The 16,092-nt window shown below is 35.1% G+C and overlaps 1 protein-coding gene across 1 annotated transcript; it reads right to left on the bottom strand.

Moving 5' to 3' along the window:
- Window positions 1–3,038: 3,038 nt before the first annotated feature.
- LOC136264784 (uncharacterized protein KIAA1958-like) lies at window positions 3,039–3,677 on the bottom strand. Its single transcript, XM_066059553.1, has one exon. It carries the CDS (start codon window positions 3,675–3,677, stop codon window positions 3,039–3,041), a length of 639 nt encoding a protein of 212 aa, XP_065915625.1.
- Window positions 3,678–16,092: the final 12,415 nt, after the last annotated feature.

Genomic DNA, 16,092 nt, shown 5'->3' with positions numbered 1-16,092 from the left:
GCATTCTATTAAGTGTCTGTAAGTTAATGTCACTGTATACAAGGGGGTGCCACTCAGGCTCTTGCTGTAGGTCGATCTACAACCGCAGTCAAACCCTAAGTTAACGGTCAAGACCACAAAATAACTCTTACAGTGGGTCAAGAGTCAGACAAACAGAAAGATCAAAACCCACAATCGAAAACTATATGTAGCTATTATCAAGTTTACAGAATTGTACGTAACTCACAAGAAGTAAGGATCTCCAAGAAAATTCAAGGCTCCAACAGGTGTTTCACTGTGATTATAATGATTTTTCTCTCCCAGCTGTTGGTAGCACGCATCAAGAAAATATTATACTAGGTTGCAAACGCAGGTGCGTATTGGAAATTGTGACTGAATTTGACAAAACCCAGCTTCGATGCACAAAGTTTCGTTAGAAGATATGGTGATTTTAAGTAATCGTTGTGTAGTAGCTTCTCAGTGCCTACAGCTGTGAAAACAAAATTTGCACCATAAAATGGAGCAAGAAGATGAATGGAATCCAGAGGCCAAGTTTGGGCCCTCCATGGCCCTTACTGGCCCTCAGATCACTCCAAAGTGAATGAGAACTCTATTTGCGAGCTCTCTGTGAAGTCCCAGCTCACTACACACTATTACAGCAAAGCCATGGCCATTTAATGGTGCTAATATTCCACTCGTGGCTTTGACAGGGTTGGAAGAAAGCTGCTGCAGGAACCAGACTTACCAGTCCTAAAGGAAATACAGTGTGGAATATGAAAGTGAATTAGACCAGCAATCCTTTTCTAGTAAAAACGTCAGTTTGATTTTGTGTGTGTGTGGAAACCGGGTTATATGAAATCCGGTCACAAATAGAAAAATAAGCAGAGGTCAAAAGTTTGACAAGAAACACTCAAGCCACAGGTCAAAGGCAATAAACACTGCAAGTCAAGGGTCAAGGTGAAACTTTCTCCAGTCAAGACTTTGACCATGGTTGCAGATTTACCTGCAGTATGTGCTGACTTGACACTCCCTTGTGTATATGAATCGATTTTTGTTGCCACTTTGTAGTGCTGTAACTTCAAAAGTTCTTGACTTCTAGAGCTGAAACTTTGGTAGATCATTAGGCGAGTCCTGTTATATCTCATCTTGCATGATGCTCTAGAGTGAAGTTTGCTATCATGGAGCATTACTGTAGCCTTGCTGTATCCATGCGAGTCACTTGAGCACACCTCACGAGTGTTGTACGTTTACATGCGATATAACCTGTGAGCTGTACTGTAATTTTACCAAAGCACTTGATGTCCTCCATCTAGTTGTAGACAATGACTATCCTGATAGCTGACATTCCCACTACTCTTGGAGGTGGGTAACAAGCACTACTCTTAGTTCCAAGTGTGTAAGTGGCTTGCTAATCTTCTTCAGTGGTTGTAGAATTCTTACTAAAGCTCTCGACAGAGTTTATGAAGATTGCATGACATTATCACTACTGTTCTAGTTAACTTTTCATTTCCTAATGCTGGTAAATTGCTTCTGTTATAGGTGCATTCCACATTTATTTTCAGGCCTCTTCTGCATTGTATAATTCCCATCTTAGGCACAAAAAAACGTTCTCTCTTATCTTCTTTAAAATTCATGCATGCGAACTCACCATTTGTGGACTCTTAAAACATTTTATATTTAAGGATCAGAAAATGGAAAAACATGCATCCTATTATGATTGGTAGAACAACAGCAAGAATGGATAACTGAAGTGTACAAGGATTTCACTGTACTGGAATGGTATGTCACAATACCTTCCAGTTATTCTGGTCATTGGTGTTCGATACATCATGCAGATCTCCCTCTTGATTACTGCTCAAGAATGATGCCACAGGAGGTCATGCAAATAATAACATATGGTAGCTAACACATGAATGATGGGACCCTATACTCCTGCTACTTCTTTGAGGTATTAAAGCTTTTTTGCTTATGCGTGGGTTCTCAATTGGAGTAATTAAAGTAGGAAACAAGTTTCTGACAGTAATAAACTTCTTTGTTTAATTACATATTGTAGTAATGATCCCTACTGACTAGTATTGGACTCTATTTAGGCTGTTTTGGGTGGGTAATAAATCTCATATACTCCACCTTGTTTTCTAATATACTACACGCCTTCAAGCATAATATAACAAAAATTCACAATACCATATCAGAAATTTATAATATTAATGTAATTGTGTACAATAATAACCATATGCATATTTTATATATACAGATAACTGTGACTGGCCTGCCAGCCTACTTGGAGAAGGTTATAGATACTGATGAACAATTAGATATATTGGACACAGGGGGCAGAGTTATTTAAAGCACACTCAAGAGATAGATGACGATGCATCTGTGCTCCTGTATTTACATGCATATTATGTTGTACATTATCTGTTGCACTGCAATGCCTCTTCTCATTGTTCAAAATACTTGACACTTCTTGTTGTTGGTGAGTTGAGGTTCTCTTGTAGCTTCGTACAGCTTCTGTGCTACGATGTCCAGTCCTTTCCATTATTTGTTGTTCATCCACATCATGTTGTTACAGTCTGGTTGTAGTAGTAGCTCTAAGTGAGTGGTTAGTATAGTATCCCACCATTCCAGCACTTTTGCACATTCTACCAATGGTTTTTTCTAGTGTAGCATGACCAACTGGTGTAGTGGAATACCACAAATCTTTACTTGGGTTTTTAAGTGGTTGGAGATAAAAGCTATTAGATGGTCGTTCAGGTGGACAATGGCTGTTGTAGAGCTTATAAAGTAGAACAAAACATCTCTTTGGATTTTCCAAGTTTGCATGGTGCATAACAATTTTTTGTTTGATTTTTCTGCCTTTCAGTCCACCGGGATTGTTTTTTGAGACATCTTCTTTATACAGTAGATAAGATTTTTCACCTGGCTTTTCAATTAGTGTAATTTGTGATGGTTGGTGTCGCAGTTGTCTGTGTTCTTTTCCACCCAAAATATAACCCATTCATATATACCATTGTGTTTAATAGAGACTGAGGATTGCCACTACCAAGGATTCCCTTTTCTCACATGGCTTCTTCATCCTCACAATTAATGACTTCAGCTTTCCTCTGCTTTGTTCCCAACCCTAATGCTTGTAGCCTTTTCATTTCGGAGTCCAAAACATTTCGAAACTTGGTAGATTCTTTATCTTTGAATATGTCAACATTTATTCCACTTATCCTTAAGTATCTGAGGACCCCACAGCATATGTGGTGTAGAGTGTTGGGCGGAAATTCTGTTCCATCTTTTTTCCGAACTTCCAGAATAAAGTAGCATATCCAGTGATTTAACTCAGGTATAGTGATATCTTTCAGGTATGGTATTATTGTACCTGTACTTTTTGCTCTTGCAACTACCCATTCGTCCCACATGGAAACGCAATACTTGGTATCTTTCCTTGTACTCTCAGGAACAGCACTTTGTATTGCTTGCTCAATATTTTCCCCACTAAGGGCCTTGCCAAATGGCCTGCTTTTTGAAGCAGTTGAAGTTTCTTGGTTATTAGAGTCTTCGAAATTCTCTATTGCTCTTAAGAGTAGCAAGTCCAGTTCATCTGGTATGTTATCACTACCACCAGAGGCGTGGCTGTTAATAGGCGAAATATCCTCACTGATAAAACTAAGTAACTCGTCACTTAAAAACTCACTAAGGCTAGTCTCCATTTCATTTCAGCTATAGCTCTATAGCAACCAACCAATGTATATTAATTTTATCCAATAATAATGCGAGTTCCCTTGCGCGATATACGTAAGCTATGCTCGATGATGCCAAACAGGCGCTTTATTATATCACATGCACACTGATGGTTGCTAAGGTGACTGTAAGATTACCAAGATTTTTGAGAATTGTCAACCTCTCGTTATTAGATACCTAATGGAAGAGGTAACTAAATAGTCTGTAGAGTAAATAGAGTCTAAATTAGTTATATGGATACAATGTGGAGTCTATGGAATTTATAAACCCTCAGGCCCTTAGTAGCACCCTCGCTGCACTCGTGCGCTACAGCCTCGGGCCTTTGGGTTGATAAATTCCATAGACTCCACATTGTATCCGTGTAACTATTATTTAGACTATGGTATGGCCAGGGCCGCCCAGAGAAATTAAGGGGCCCAGGGCAAAGAGTTAAAGTGGGGCCCTTGACCCAAGTTGTAAGGTGAAGACCAAAAAAAAAAAAAAAAGGTCACAACCTGCTGGCAATGACAATACTACCCATCACCAACCATATCTCCTAATCTATAAGCTTGCTACACTGCTCCTCTGAAGAATACTGTGACTGCTCTATTAGAGTATATCGATCTTTTAAACAGGTATTCAGGGGGCCCTTCATGGGGCCTCCTGGGGCCCCTTTCAGGCTGGGGCCCGGGGCAAAATGCCCCAGTTTCCCCCCCCCCCCCCTGTGGGCGGCCCTGGGTATGGCTCATTTACAGGTTTACTAAATCACTTAGTCATCTGACATGCTTACTTAGTCACCTACACATGTTCACTTAGTAACCTGCCCTCAAGCAATCTTGTACATGATAAATAATTATAACATGAAAGGCACAGTGCAGTACTTAATAATACTGCAATACTCTTCTTCTCCGTGTTCTAAAATAATTCTGGACAAATAGAATACGTATCTACTGTAGCTCTAGAATACTAAGCAGCATATCTACTGTAACTCTAGGCGTTACTCTGGTTACCAGTTAAATAATTATTTTTGTGGGCACTATAAGGACTTCAGGAAGAAATCATTCCGCTGTTCTGCATTGCTCTTTCAGCCCACACTCATGCTCTGGCTATAAAGATATGTACTTTAAACCATAATCTAAATAAGTTAGACATCTCGACCAATGGGACCTAAGCAATTTAGTAACCCATCAGGCCCTTAGTAGTGCCCTCGCTGCACTCAGGATGCTACAGCCTTGGGCCACCGGGGTTACTAAATTGCTTAGTTCCCTTGGTCGTGGTGTCTAGCTATTGTGTAAAATTTCAATGTTTAATTAAATCTATAAAAGTGTGAGTATGTATCTAGTAAAACTTACACACCATATAGTTGCTTGCATAGATTATTTTTTAGTATATAGTCATTCATTAATTATAATCCCATGTTTACACAAGTATTTGTTCTATGCATTACTTTTTGCATTATTCTCACACAGGTAAAATCATACAGGATATATCCAGTACATTACGTGATCAGCATAAGAATAATAGATTTACTGTTAAGGGTTATGAATGGCCACCTCATCAGCCTAAGCATTATACAAGTTTATCCTTTATTGATTGCAAAGAAGATCACAAGGATGAAAATTTTGCATTAGAATTTATAAAAAAGGGAAACACTGTGTGTACACTCAAACTTAAATCAAAGCAAAAGTATGGAGTTCAAAATACAGTATACACAAATGCTACAAACAATATATCTGACTTATTTGCACCAATAATCCATTCTAATGGGGATATGTCTAATCCAAAATCCATTTTAATAGAAGGTGCACCAGGAATGGGAAAATCTACTTTATCTAAGGAAATTGCTTACCAATGGGCTAAAGGTGACTTGCTTAAATCAAAAAAGTTTGTGTTCTTAGTACACTTACGTGAACTTCACTTAAGCGACGTAAATTCAACTGAAAATTTTTTACAGCGCATTTTATACAGTAGTAATCATCAAAAATGTGAGCAAATTGCACAACATATTGGTGATCCTGGGAAGGACATTGCCATTATATTAGATGATTGTAATGAAATTAACAAATCTTTCTTCATTTCTGAACTGCTTAAACGCAATGTGTGGTCAGATTGTATGCTAATTGTTACCACTTACCATGATAATTTATTACCTCTCCGTGGCACTGTGGACCGTAGGATCAAAATAATGGGATTTACTGCAGAAGATCGTCTGAAATACATTGACAAAGCTTTTAAAGATTCACATGAAAGGATAATAGAGTTGAAAAAGTTTTTGAAAAACAATCCAGTTATAAATGCACTGTGTTATGTTCCTTTAAATATGACCATACTTCAAAACTTAGCTAAAAGAGATATAAGAAACCTTCCAGAAACTCAAACAAAATTGTATGAAAGAATTATTGAAATAACCATAAAGCACCATTTGCAGCAGAATAAAGGTAGCACTGTTTCTTTTCGTGGTCTGTTTGACCTGCCTGATTCATACAAGGAAAACTTTTGGCAACTAGCATGTTTGGCATTTCAAATGTTACAAAACAATAAATTAGATATCACATCACATGAGATGCAGAACATGTATTCAAAATCACCTGTGAATTATATCTTAAATGATCTGGGGTTGGTAAGTTGTGTTAAAACTTTTGATGGAAAAGAAAGTGATATATTTCATTTCCTTCATTTCTCCATTCAAGAATACATGGCAGCCTATTACATTTCAAAACTGGAGGACTCTGAGCAACTAAAACTTCTCCAAACAACGTTTTTTGAAGTTCACTACTACAACACTTGGATTATGTATACAGGTATAACTGGTGGGAAGGGCACTGCTTTAGAAACGTTTCTGTTTGAAAGTAAATTTAGTTTGCCCGCCATATTAACTTTTTCTAAACCACTCAAACCTGCTATATCTCCAAAATTTTTAGGAGACAAACTCAAGTGTCTTCATATTTTTCAGTGCTTTGCTGAAACAAAAAATGAAAGTTTGATGTCATTGGTTGGAACTCAGTTTACAGATCAGATAATTGATCTCAGTTGCACAAAAGCATTGTCACCGGAAGGCATTAGAACTCTTAATTTTTTTCTTTTAAGATCACATAACAAGAAGTGGAAAAAACTTAATTTGTCGAAATGTAATTTGGAAATTGATGAATGTAAAACTCTATCAGAACTGTTATTTGATGATAATCTGGTGCACATCAATTGCATTGATCTTTCTTACAATAGTCTAAAACTTTTATCTTTTGTTGGCCTTTTTCATTTGCTGAAGTCTTGGCATACATCTCAAATTATCATTGCTGATAAGGAGGACAATGACAATGCTACAGTACAAGGTAGGACTGCAGACAAAAGCAATTTATTTGTTACATCTGAAAATGCATTTTTTGAAACAGATATAACAGTAATTCTTTTTGGAACATATTTTTTTGCATATAATATTAATTATAAGCAACTATGTGAGGTACAATCTGAGATACAATCTGATGCATTTAGAGTCAACAGTATGTACTTACTAAACTGTGAAGTGCTCATCAAAGGTGACTTCTTACTGAAGCACAGGCTGACTAAGATTCACATTCTAAATACTGAAATTTCTAACTGTATTGACACAATTAGTAATTTGCTGCGCATTCGTAATAAAATTACAGTGCTGTTTATATATGACTCTGTTTTATCTGATAAAATTGCTGATGAAAAAATTGGTAGATTGATACTGAAAGACACTTATACTGGCATTAGGTTGTTAATTAGTGAGACCAAGGTACAAGGAACAATAAACACATGTTCATTGAGGAGTGAGCTGTCAAATTTAGAAATGTTCAATCTTTTTGTGAGACTTAGATCTTTACACACTTGCAATATACCTTGCTGGAGTAACACACTGCACTTTTGCTGTTATGACAGTGAAACTTTATTGTGGTATATTACTAGTATTATTTTCAATATAGATAGCTATCAATTAAGAATCAAACTGATCGAAGGAAATACTTTGATTGCACAAAAAGTATCGTATGAGACAATCACCAATAAAGATACATCATGCAATGAAAATGCAATATGTAACAAGCCATTTGATCAATCATTCAGAAATATTTTTCTAAGTGGTTGTAATTTAAGAAATTCAGAATATGAAGATATAATTACCAGCTTTTATGATGAGGTATGTTCACTTCATATTCTTCATAGTCATTTGGAGTCAAAGATCCTCTGTGAAATATTGGAAAATAAATCATTTACTATGAAAGAATTGTTTCTACACACTGATCGTAGTATTGCTAATCCAAACTTGGATAACCCGTTGTACCAAAACGTTTCAGTAGTCTTTGTTAGTAAAAAGATAATAGCAGTACATAATCCTACTAATATGCAGCTTGCAAGAGCATTCCAGTTAGAGCCATCAATCACAGAATGCAAGTTTGTTAACTGCAAGCTATGTGCTAGTACCTTTTACTTTTTTCTATATATACTAACTAAAAGTTCAATTGAGGTAGACTTTACTGGCTGCACATGTGGAAGTGTTGAGTGTAAAGTTATTAGTGAATACTTCAATAGATCCAAATTACAAATAATAAAGCTCAAATTTTCTGCTACTAAAGATACATATACATACTCTCAGGCAACTGCATCTGAATTTATAAAACTTATTTTTATAACAAAAATCAAAGAAATTATCATTAGTAATAGTATCACCTCTTCAGTTTACTACAAATTGATGGAAAAACTTGTAATACCTATGATTAACCACAGTAGGTATGCATCTGAAGTTTGTCTTTCTTTGGCTTACAGAAATATGAAAGTAAAGTTTTACTGTTGTGTAGATTGGAGTGTGATAACTAAATCATTAGATAACACAGTTACTGGATTGTTCATGATCAACTGTCAGTTATCCAATTTAAGTGGCAATAATCTTACTACTTGCCTTAGTAAGCTGCCTAGTTTATCTCAAGTTTGTTTTATTAATTGCTCTTTGCAAAATACTGTAATTTCCAGCACTTTAGAAGATTTTCATAATAAAAATTATGAAATGTTTATATTTAATACCTGTTCTATTAATGTGGAAAATTTATATAATTTAGTCAGTGATCAAAATACATTGCAGAAGACTAAACTGCACTTTGTAGCAATGGTGGATGATCTATTATGCATTCATAATGTAACACAGCATCAATTAGATTTGCTCAAATTCATGAAGTGGTCATTTAGTGACACAGAGAAAAAAGTGCTTGCTATGGTAAACAAGGCTATCATAAAAATGCAGAAATGTTTGTTTATGTTTCACAGGCATCAACTCATTGCATTTCGTTTTACTGCAAAAGATGATGCAGCATTGGATGCTGCACTGATTGTATCTGCTATTGACTCAGCATTTCTTAGAATATTTGGAATTGACAACTGCCATATCAAAGTTGAAGATATAAGCAGAATTAAGTTCATTCTTAATCAAAACCCTGGACTAGAGGAATTGTATTTAAATAACACGTTTTACAATAAAGATGCATTTTTAGCTGTAATAAGAGTATTAAAAAGGACATCTACATTAAAACACTTTGGGATTGTTGGTAACCAAATTACATGTGAATTATTGGATGAAATACTACCCATATTGCACAATAATTTAAAACTAAAAGGCCTGAATATAGGACATAACAACTTGAAAGATGCAAGTATTGCAAAACTTGCCAGTGCGCTAAGTTGGAATAATAATTTACAACAGTTAGGATTGGAATGCATCAACATTACTGATAAAGCAATAGAAAACATCGCAGCTATTATTTCTCGCAATACCAATCTACAAGCGCTAAATCTTAGTAATAACGGTCTACAAAGTGCAAGCATTATAAAGATAGTGGAAAGTTTACAATATACATCCACTCTGGAGCAATTAGAATTACATAATAACAATGCTACAGAAAAGGCAGCAAAATATATAGGAGATGTTCTCAAACACAGCGCTAATCTACAAGTACTTGACCTTGGTGGAAATAACCTACAAGCACAAGGTATTGAGAGAATAGCTAATGGTTTACAAAACATTTGTACTTTAAAACAATTGCAAATATGCAATAACAACATAAATAGTGATGCAGCAGATAATATAGCAGATATTGTATCTAATAATACTGACTTACAAGTGCTTGACATTAGTGGAAATAATTTACTTGCAGCTGGCATTACTAAGATAGCTAAGAAGTTGAAGAATATTGCAACACTTAGTGAACTACATCTTAGTATTAACAAAATTGGTGCAGGAGCAGCAGATGATATAGCAGCTGTTTTGTCACAGAACACAAAATTGCAGTTACTCTATCTCAATGACAATCATTTTCAAGCAACTGGAATTAAAATATTACTGCAAGGTTTTAAACAAACTTACAATATACGAGCACTACAATTGCAAAATATCACAATAAGCGAAGAAGCATCAGATGATATTGCAGCTGCTTTATTATGCTGCAACAGATTGGAAGTGCTTAACCTTAGCAGAAATAATCTACAACCAAAGGGAATTAGGAAAATAGCAGACGTTTTACAGAACTTTTCTACTTTGCAACAGTTAAAACTATGTAATAACAACATCACTGCAGAAGCAGCAAGTGATATTGCAAATGTTCTGGCACATAATACTAACCTAGTGGTGCTACATCTTAATGGAAATGATCTACAGTCAATAGGAGTTAAGCTAATAGCAAAACCTTTGAAAAGTTTTTCAACACTTGGTGAGTTAAATTTAGCTGGAAACAATGTTACAGAAGAAGCAGCAGATGATATAGCAACTGTTCTTTTACACAATGCTAACATCCAAGTACTTGACTTAAGTAAAAATAATCTAAAAGCAACTGGGGTTATAAAAATAGCAAAGGTTTTGAAGGCTGTTGAAACATTAAGAGCATTGTACCTTAGTTACAATAATCTTTCTAAAGAAACAGCAACTGATATTGCAGATATTCTAGTACACAATACTAATCTACAAGTGCTTAATCTTAATGGAAATAGGTTTCAAGCAACTGGTGTAATAGCAATTGCTAATGGCTTGAAAAACTCTGTTAGCTTAAACCAGCTTGAGTTTTACAATAGCAATGCTACAATAGAAGCAGCAAGTGATATAGCAAGTGTTTTATCCCATAATACAAATCTGCAAGTGCTTAACCTCGGTAAAAATGATTTACAGTCCAAAGGTTTTAAGATCGTAGCAGAAACATTGCAAGGCATCTCAACACTTGTTGAGCTACATTTGGCTGAAAACAATATAAATGAAGAAGAAGCAGATGATATAAAAGCTGTTTTATTACACAGTTTAAAGTTGAAAGTATTAAATCTTAATAGGAACAATCTACAATCTACAGGTGTTATTAAAGTTATGAAAGGCTTAAAAAACACATTGACACTTAAGGAGTTATCTCTTAGTAATAATAATATTACTGAAGGAGCAGCAAATGATTTAGCAACTGTTCTGTCACACAACACTAACCTGTCAGTACTTAACCTTAATGGAAATGATTTGCGATCAACAGGGATTTCAATAATTTTTAAAGATTTATGGAACAATACAGAACTATGTGAACTACACATTAGTAACAACAACATTACTGAAGAAGCAGCAGATGATATAGCATATGTTTTATCTCACAATACTAACCTGACAGTGCTTAACCTTGATGGAAATAAATTACAATCAAAGGGAATTGTAAAAATTGTCCATGGATTAGAGTCTACTAATTCCTTATGTAAATTAGGATTGAAAGACAATGATGTGAAAGATGCATTAGGTATAGGCAATGTACTAACACACAATAAATGCATATGTGAACTAAACCTAAATGGAAATAATTTAAAAGCACAGGGTGTTATAACAATTGCAAATAAGTTGTCGAATGCTTGTTCTATTCTGCAGTTGGAATTAGGCAACAACAATACTACTAAAATGACAGAGGAAAAAACAAGACCCATAGCAACTGTTCTTTCACACAACATAAACCTGCTAGTGCTTGATTTAGAAGGATGGAAGTTTGATATGAATGCTACTATCAATATTGTAAATAATTTAAAGGGTACACATAATTTAGAGATATTGCGATTAGGATATTGCAATGTTTCTGAACAAGCAGCAGACCATATACAAGACATTTTGTTACAAAACACTAAATTAAAAGTGCTTAACCTCGCTGGAAATAATCTTCAAGTAAAAGGTACTATAAAAGTTGCCAAAGGACTACAAGATTGCAGCTCTTTACAGCACTTAGAATTAAACAGCAATAATATTACTAAGGAAGCAGCATGTGATATAGCTGCTATTCTATTACATAATATTAAGCTACAAGTGCTTAATCTCAATAAAAACAATTTACATGCAGCAGGTGTTATTGAAATAGCTAAAAGTTTAAACAATGCTTTTTTTTTACAACAATTAAAGTTAGAGAATAACAATGCTACTGAAGAAGCAGCATATGATATAGCAGCTGTCCTATCACACAGTAATAATTTACGAGTGCTCAACATTAACGGAAATAATCTGCAGTTATCAGGTATCAGAAAAATAGCAGCAAGCTTGCAGGAGATTTCATCGCTTACTGAACTTCATGTCTGTAACAACAACATTACAGCAGAAGCAGCGGTTGATATAGCTAAAGTTTTATTGCACAATAAAAATTTGCAAATTCTGGACCTAAGTGGTAATAATCTGCAATCAGCAGGCATAAAAACATTAGCCACAGCTTTACAGAATATTTCAGTGCTTCGTGAAATTTATCTTAATGACAACAGTATTACTGAAGAGGCAGCAGATGATATAGCAGCTTTTCTATTGCATAATACCAGACTGCAAGTATTTAGCATTAAGGAAAATCATTTAGCGAAAGGAATTAACAAAATTGCAATGAGTTTAAAAAACATTTATAGATTGCAAAAGTTACAGTTGGGTAGTAATAATATTACTGAAGAAGCATCGCATAGTATAGCAGCCATTTCATTGAACTGTCCTGACTTAAGTGTCCTTGAACTAGATGGAAATGATTTGCAATCAACAGGCATTAAAACAATAGCCAAGGGTTTTCAAAAAAACACACTATGTGAACTTGATCTCAGCAAAAACAATATTTCTGCAGAAGCAGCAGAACAGGTAGCAGCTATTCTGATGAATAACCCTAACTTACAAGTACTCAATCTTAATAACAATAATCTGCAAACCAAAGGTATTGCGAAAATAGCTAAAGGATTGAAAAATACATTTACATTGCTACAGTTACATCTATCAAATGTCAAGTGCACTCAACAAGTAGTGCCTGATATTGCAAGTGTTCTGAAACACAATAATAGTCTTAAAGTACTTGATCTCAGCAATAATAATCTGCAAGCATACGGTGTTAAAGACATAGCTGAAGGTTTAAAGCAGGTAGATACGCTTAACAAATTGAACCTGAGTGACAACAATATAACAGACAAAGGAGCAAATGACATTGGAAGAATTTTATCACGAAATACCAATTTGCATTTTCTTCATCTTACCAATAATAAACTGAAAAGAGATGGCATTGAGATTATAGCAGAACGTTTAGTGAATACGAACACTGATAGTTTGTTAAATATAGGTTTAGGTGAAAACAGTGCTACTACAACAGCAGCGGATGCTATAGCACGCTTCCTCTCATACAATAGAAACCTAGAAATAATTGATCTTGCAGGAAATGATTTAAAAGCAGATGGTATAATTAAAATAATGGAAAAGTTGCAGCATATCAAATCTTTACGAACACTGAATTTAAGCAATAACAATGCAACTGTAAAAGCAGCATATAGTATAGCAACGGTTTTGTCTCAAAATTCTAAAAGCTTACAGAAACTCTATCTAGGTAAAAATAATTTAAGAGCAGGTGTAACAAATATAGTAAAACAATTGCAAAATGTTTGTACTTTAGAAGAGTTACAACTTAATCACAACAACATCACTGCAGAAGCAGCAGATGATATAGCAGCTGCTCTATCACACAAAGCCAACCTGACAGTCATCAATCTCAATGGAAATCAGTTACAGATGAAAGGAATTTTGACAATATGTCAGTGCTTGCAAACTATTAACACATTAAAACAGTTACATTTATCTGATAACAAAGCTACTGAAAGTGCAGCACGTAACATAGAATGTGTACTTTCATGTAACTCAAATTTACAAGAGCTCGATCTCAGTGGAAACAGTCTACAAGCCAATGGGGTAATTAAAATAGCCCTTGGCTTGAGGAAAATTAGCAGACTGCAGACTTTAAGATTAGCTGATAACAATGCTACTACAGCAGATGCAGCAGAGAGTATAAAAGATGTTTTATTACTCAACACTAAACTAAAAATACTAGACCTTGGAAAAAATAATATGCAAGAAGAAAGCATCAAAAAGGTAATAAGTGCATTACGACAAACAGTAGCACTTGAAGAATTACATCTCAATCACAACAATATCACAGAAGAGGCAGTAGATGATATAGCAGTTATTCTATCACACAATGTTAACATGAAAGTGCTTAACCTCAACGGAAACAATTTAAAGACAAAAGGTGTAAAAAAGCTATTCCAGTCAACTTCTAGCCTCACTGAGTTACACCTTGATAGCAACAATATAACTGGGGAAGCAGCAAATGATATCGCAGTTGCTCTGTCAGTTGGTAATAAATTGCAAAAGCTCACCCTTCGTGAAAATTATCTGGAGGAAGAAGGAAAAATTCACATTCTAAATGCTGCACAAAATACACTGGAGGTCTTCTTTGATCAACAAAATACACCACTAAGTCCATTAAATTACTTACATATACACCGGTAGCTGTTTGTGTTATCCCCTTTATGTAACATCATGCAGTAAGATATTATATATATGCTTAATTGAACATATTATGTGTTAGTTGTTGTCCATAGTTGTTTCACTATACACATTATTACTTTTTGTGAACAACCACAATTATTTATTAATAAATTAAGGAATTCAGGCAATGGAGTTACTGAGCTACAAATTTTAAACTACCTATTTAAAAACACTTGGCTATTATATTTAAAAGTAGATACTTGCTGCAGACAAGTATCATGACCATGCATGGCTGATTGGTTGGCTACATTGTACATGTGTGATAAATACTTTAGGGCGTGAATGAAGAACCTGCATGCATGAAGTTTATCCATTAAATGCTTAAGAAGCATGCAACACATGCTTAACTACATGATGTACATTGGAAACAGGGGTAGATCCAGAAGTTGGCAAGGAGCCGGAGGGGCACAAACAGGCTAATTTGTAAGTGGGTGGGAAGCAGATTTTCCTTGTTAGTTATAGTTGCTTTATTATTTAATCAGGAAATCTTAGGAAATGTCTCACTGTTGATTTTGCCATTTTGGGTTTTACAGATAAATGAAGCCTTTATAGCTGGTTTAGCTATACAAGGCTGTCAATGTCTTAAAACCAGAAACAATAATTAATCTAGAGGCACTTAGCTATAGCATGTTCAATAGGTGCTGAGTGACAGATTGATTGACAGCTGGTTCAGGTGAGTCAGTTTGCAATAAATGGTAGTAATATACACATTTGATTGATTTTGGCCTGATAAGGTTTAGTACTACACTGTTAAAATTGAGGTGGCATCACAACACATAATTATTTTGCTAACTTTCAATTGAAGTTTAATCAGTTAAACTAGCAACTGTAGGTTTTCTTTGATGGTGTGATGCTGACCTGATGGTAGTGGGCTAGGTATGAGGCACTTCCAGTCTAGCAGGCACAGCTGGTATCCAGTTACGTTTTAAATACAACTTACCAAGACAACCACTATCTGTTGACAGTGGCAACTGACTCATATCAGGATCAGACTGGTGGCTTGTGGTTCTAACAGCAAGGAGCTACATTAAGGGGGTGAAGTGTAGAAAGACAAGCAAGTAAGTGTATTTATAATCCTGTTGAACTATTGGATGTCACAGGATGAGAAAGGAATGGTAAAACTCTAATTGTATCCACGGGTAGTCAATGAATGGGGTGTGAAAGTTATGAAAGTCTCAGTCAGTCCATGTCACTTTGTAGAACATTGTTAGCTTAACATTTCTCTTCCTTGTTCATGCAAGTGATGGCCACTTAAGTTGTTTAACATGTTACTTACACTGCTGTAATAGGAAAATCATTCATTCTATATACAGTATCTGGTTTATCTGATACTGTAAATGTGCATGGTGACCACCCTGTAGCTGCGTATTCCAGTACAGACCTGGATTTAACTAATTTAGGGCACCTAAAAATGATTTGCTGAAATATTTTTGCTTTAATGGCTTTACTACATACTTAATTTTGTGTGTTCTTTCATTTTATGCAGTTCTTTTTCTTTGTAATAGCTGAAACTTGGTCCAAGCACAGTACTTAGCTCTAGTTGAATTAAGGTATACACTTTAGAT

Source organism: Dysidea avara, chromosome 8 (genome assembly GCF_963678975.1).
Source record: "Dysidea avara chromosome 8, odDysAvar1.4, whole genome shotgun sequence".
Taxonomy (NCBI): domain Eukaryota; kingdom Metazoa; phylum Porifera; class Demospongiae; order Dictyoceratida; family Dysideidae; genus Dysidea; species Dysidea avara.
Note: the sequence above shows the minus strand (reverse complement) of the source record. Positions and strands in the feature narration are given on the sequence as shown.

Coding starts and splice junctions, on each gene's coding strand:
- LOC136264784 (XM_066059553.1), bottom strand. CDS start 3,677: ATGGAGACTAGCCTTAGTGAGTTTTTAAGTGACGAGTTACTTAGTTTT.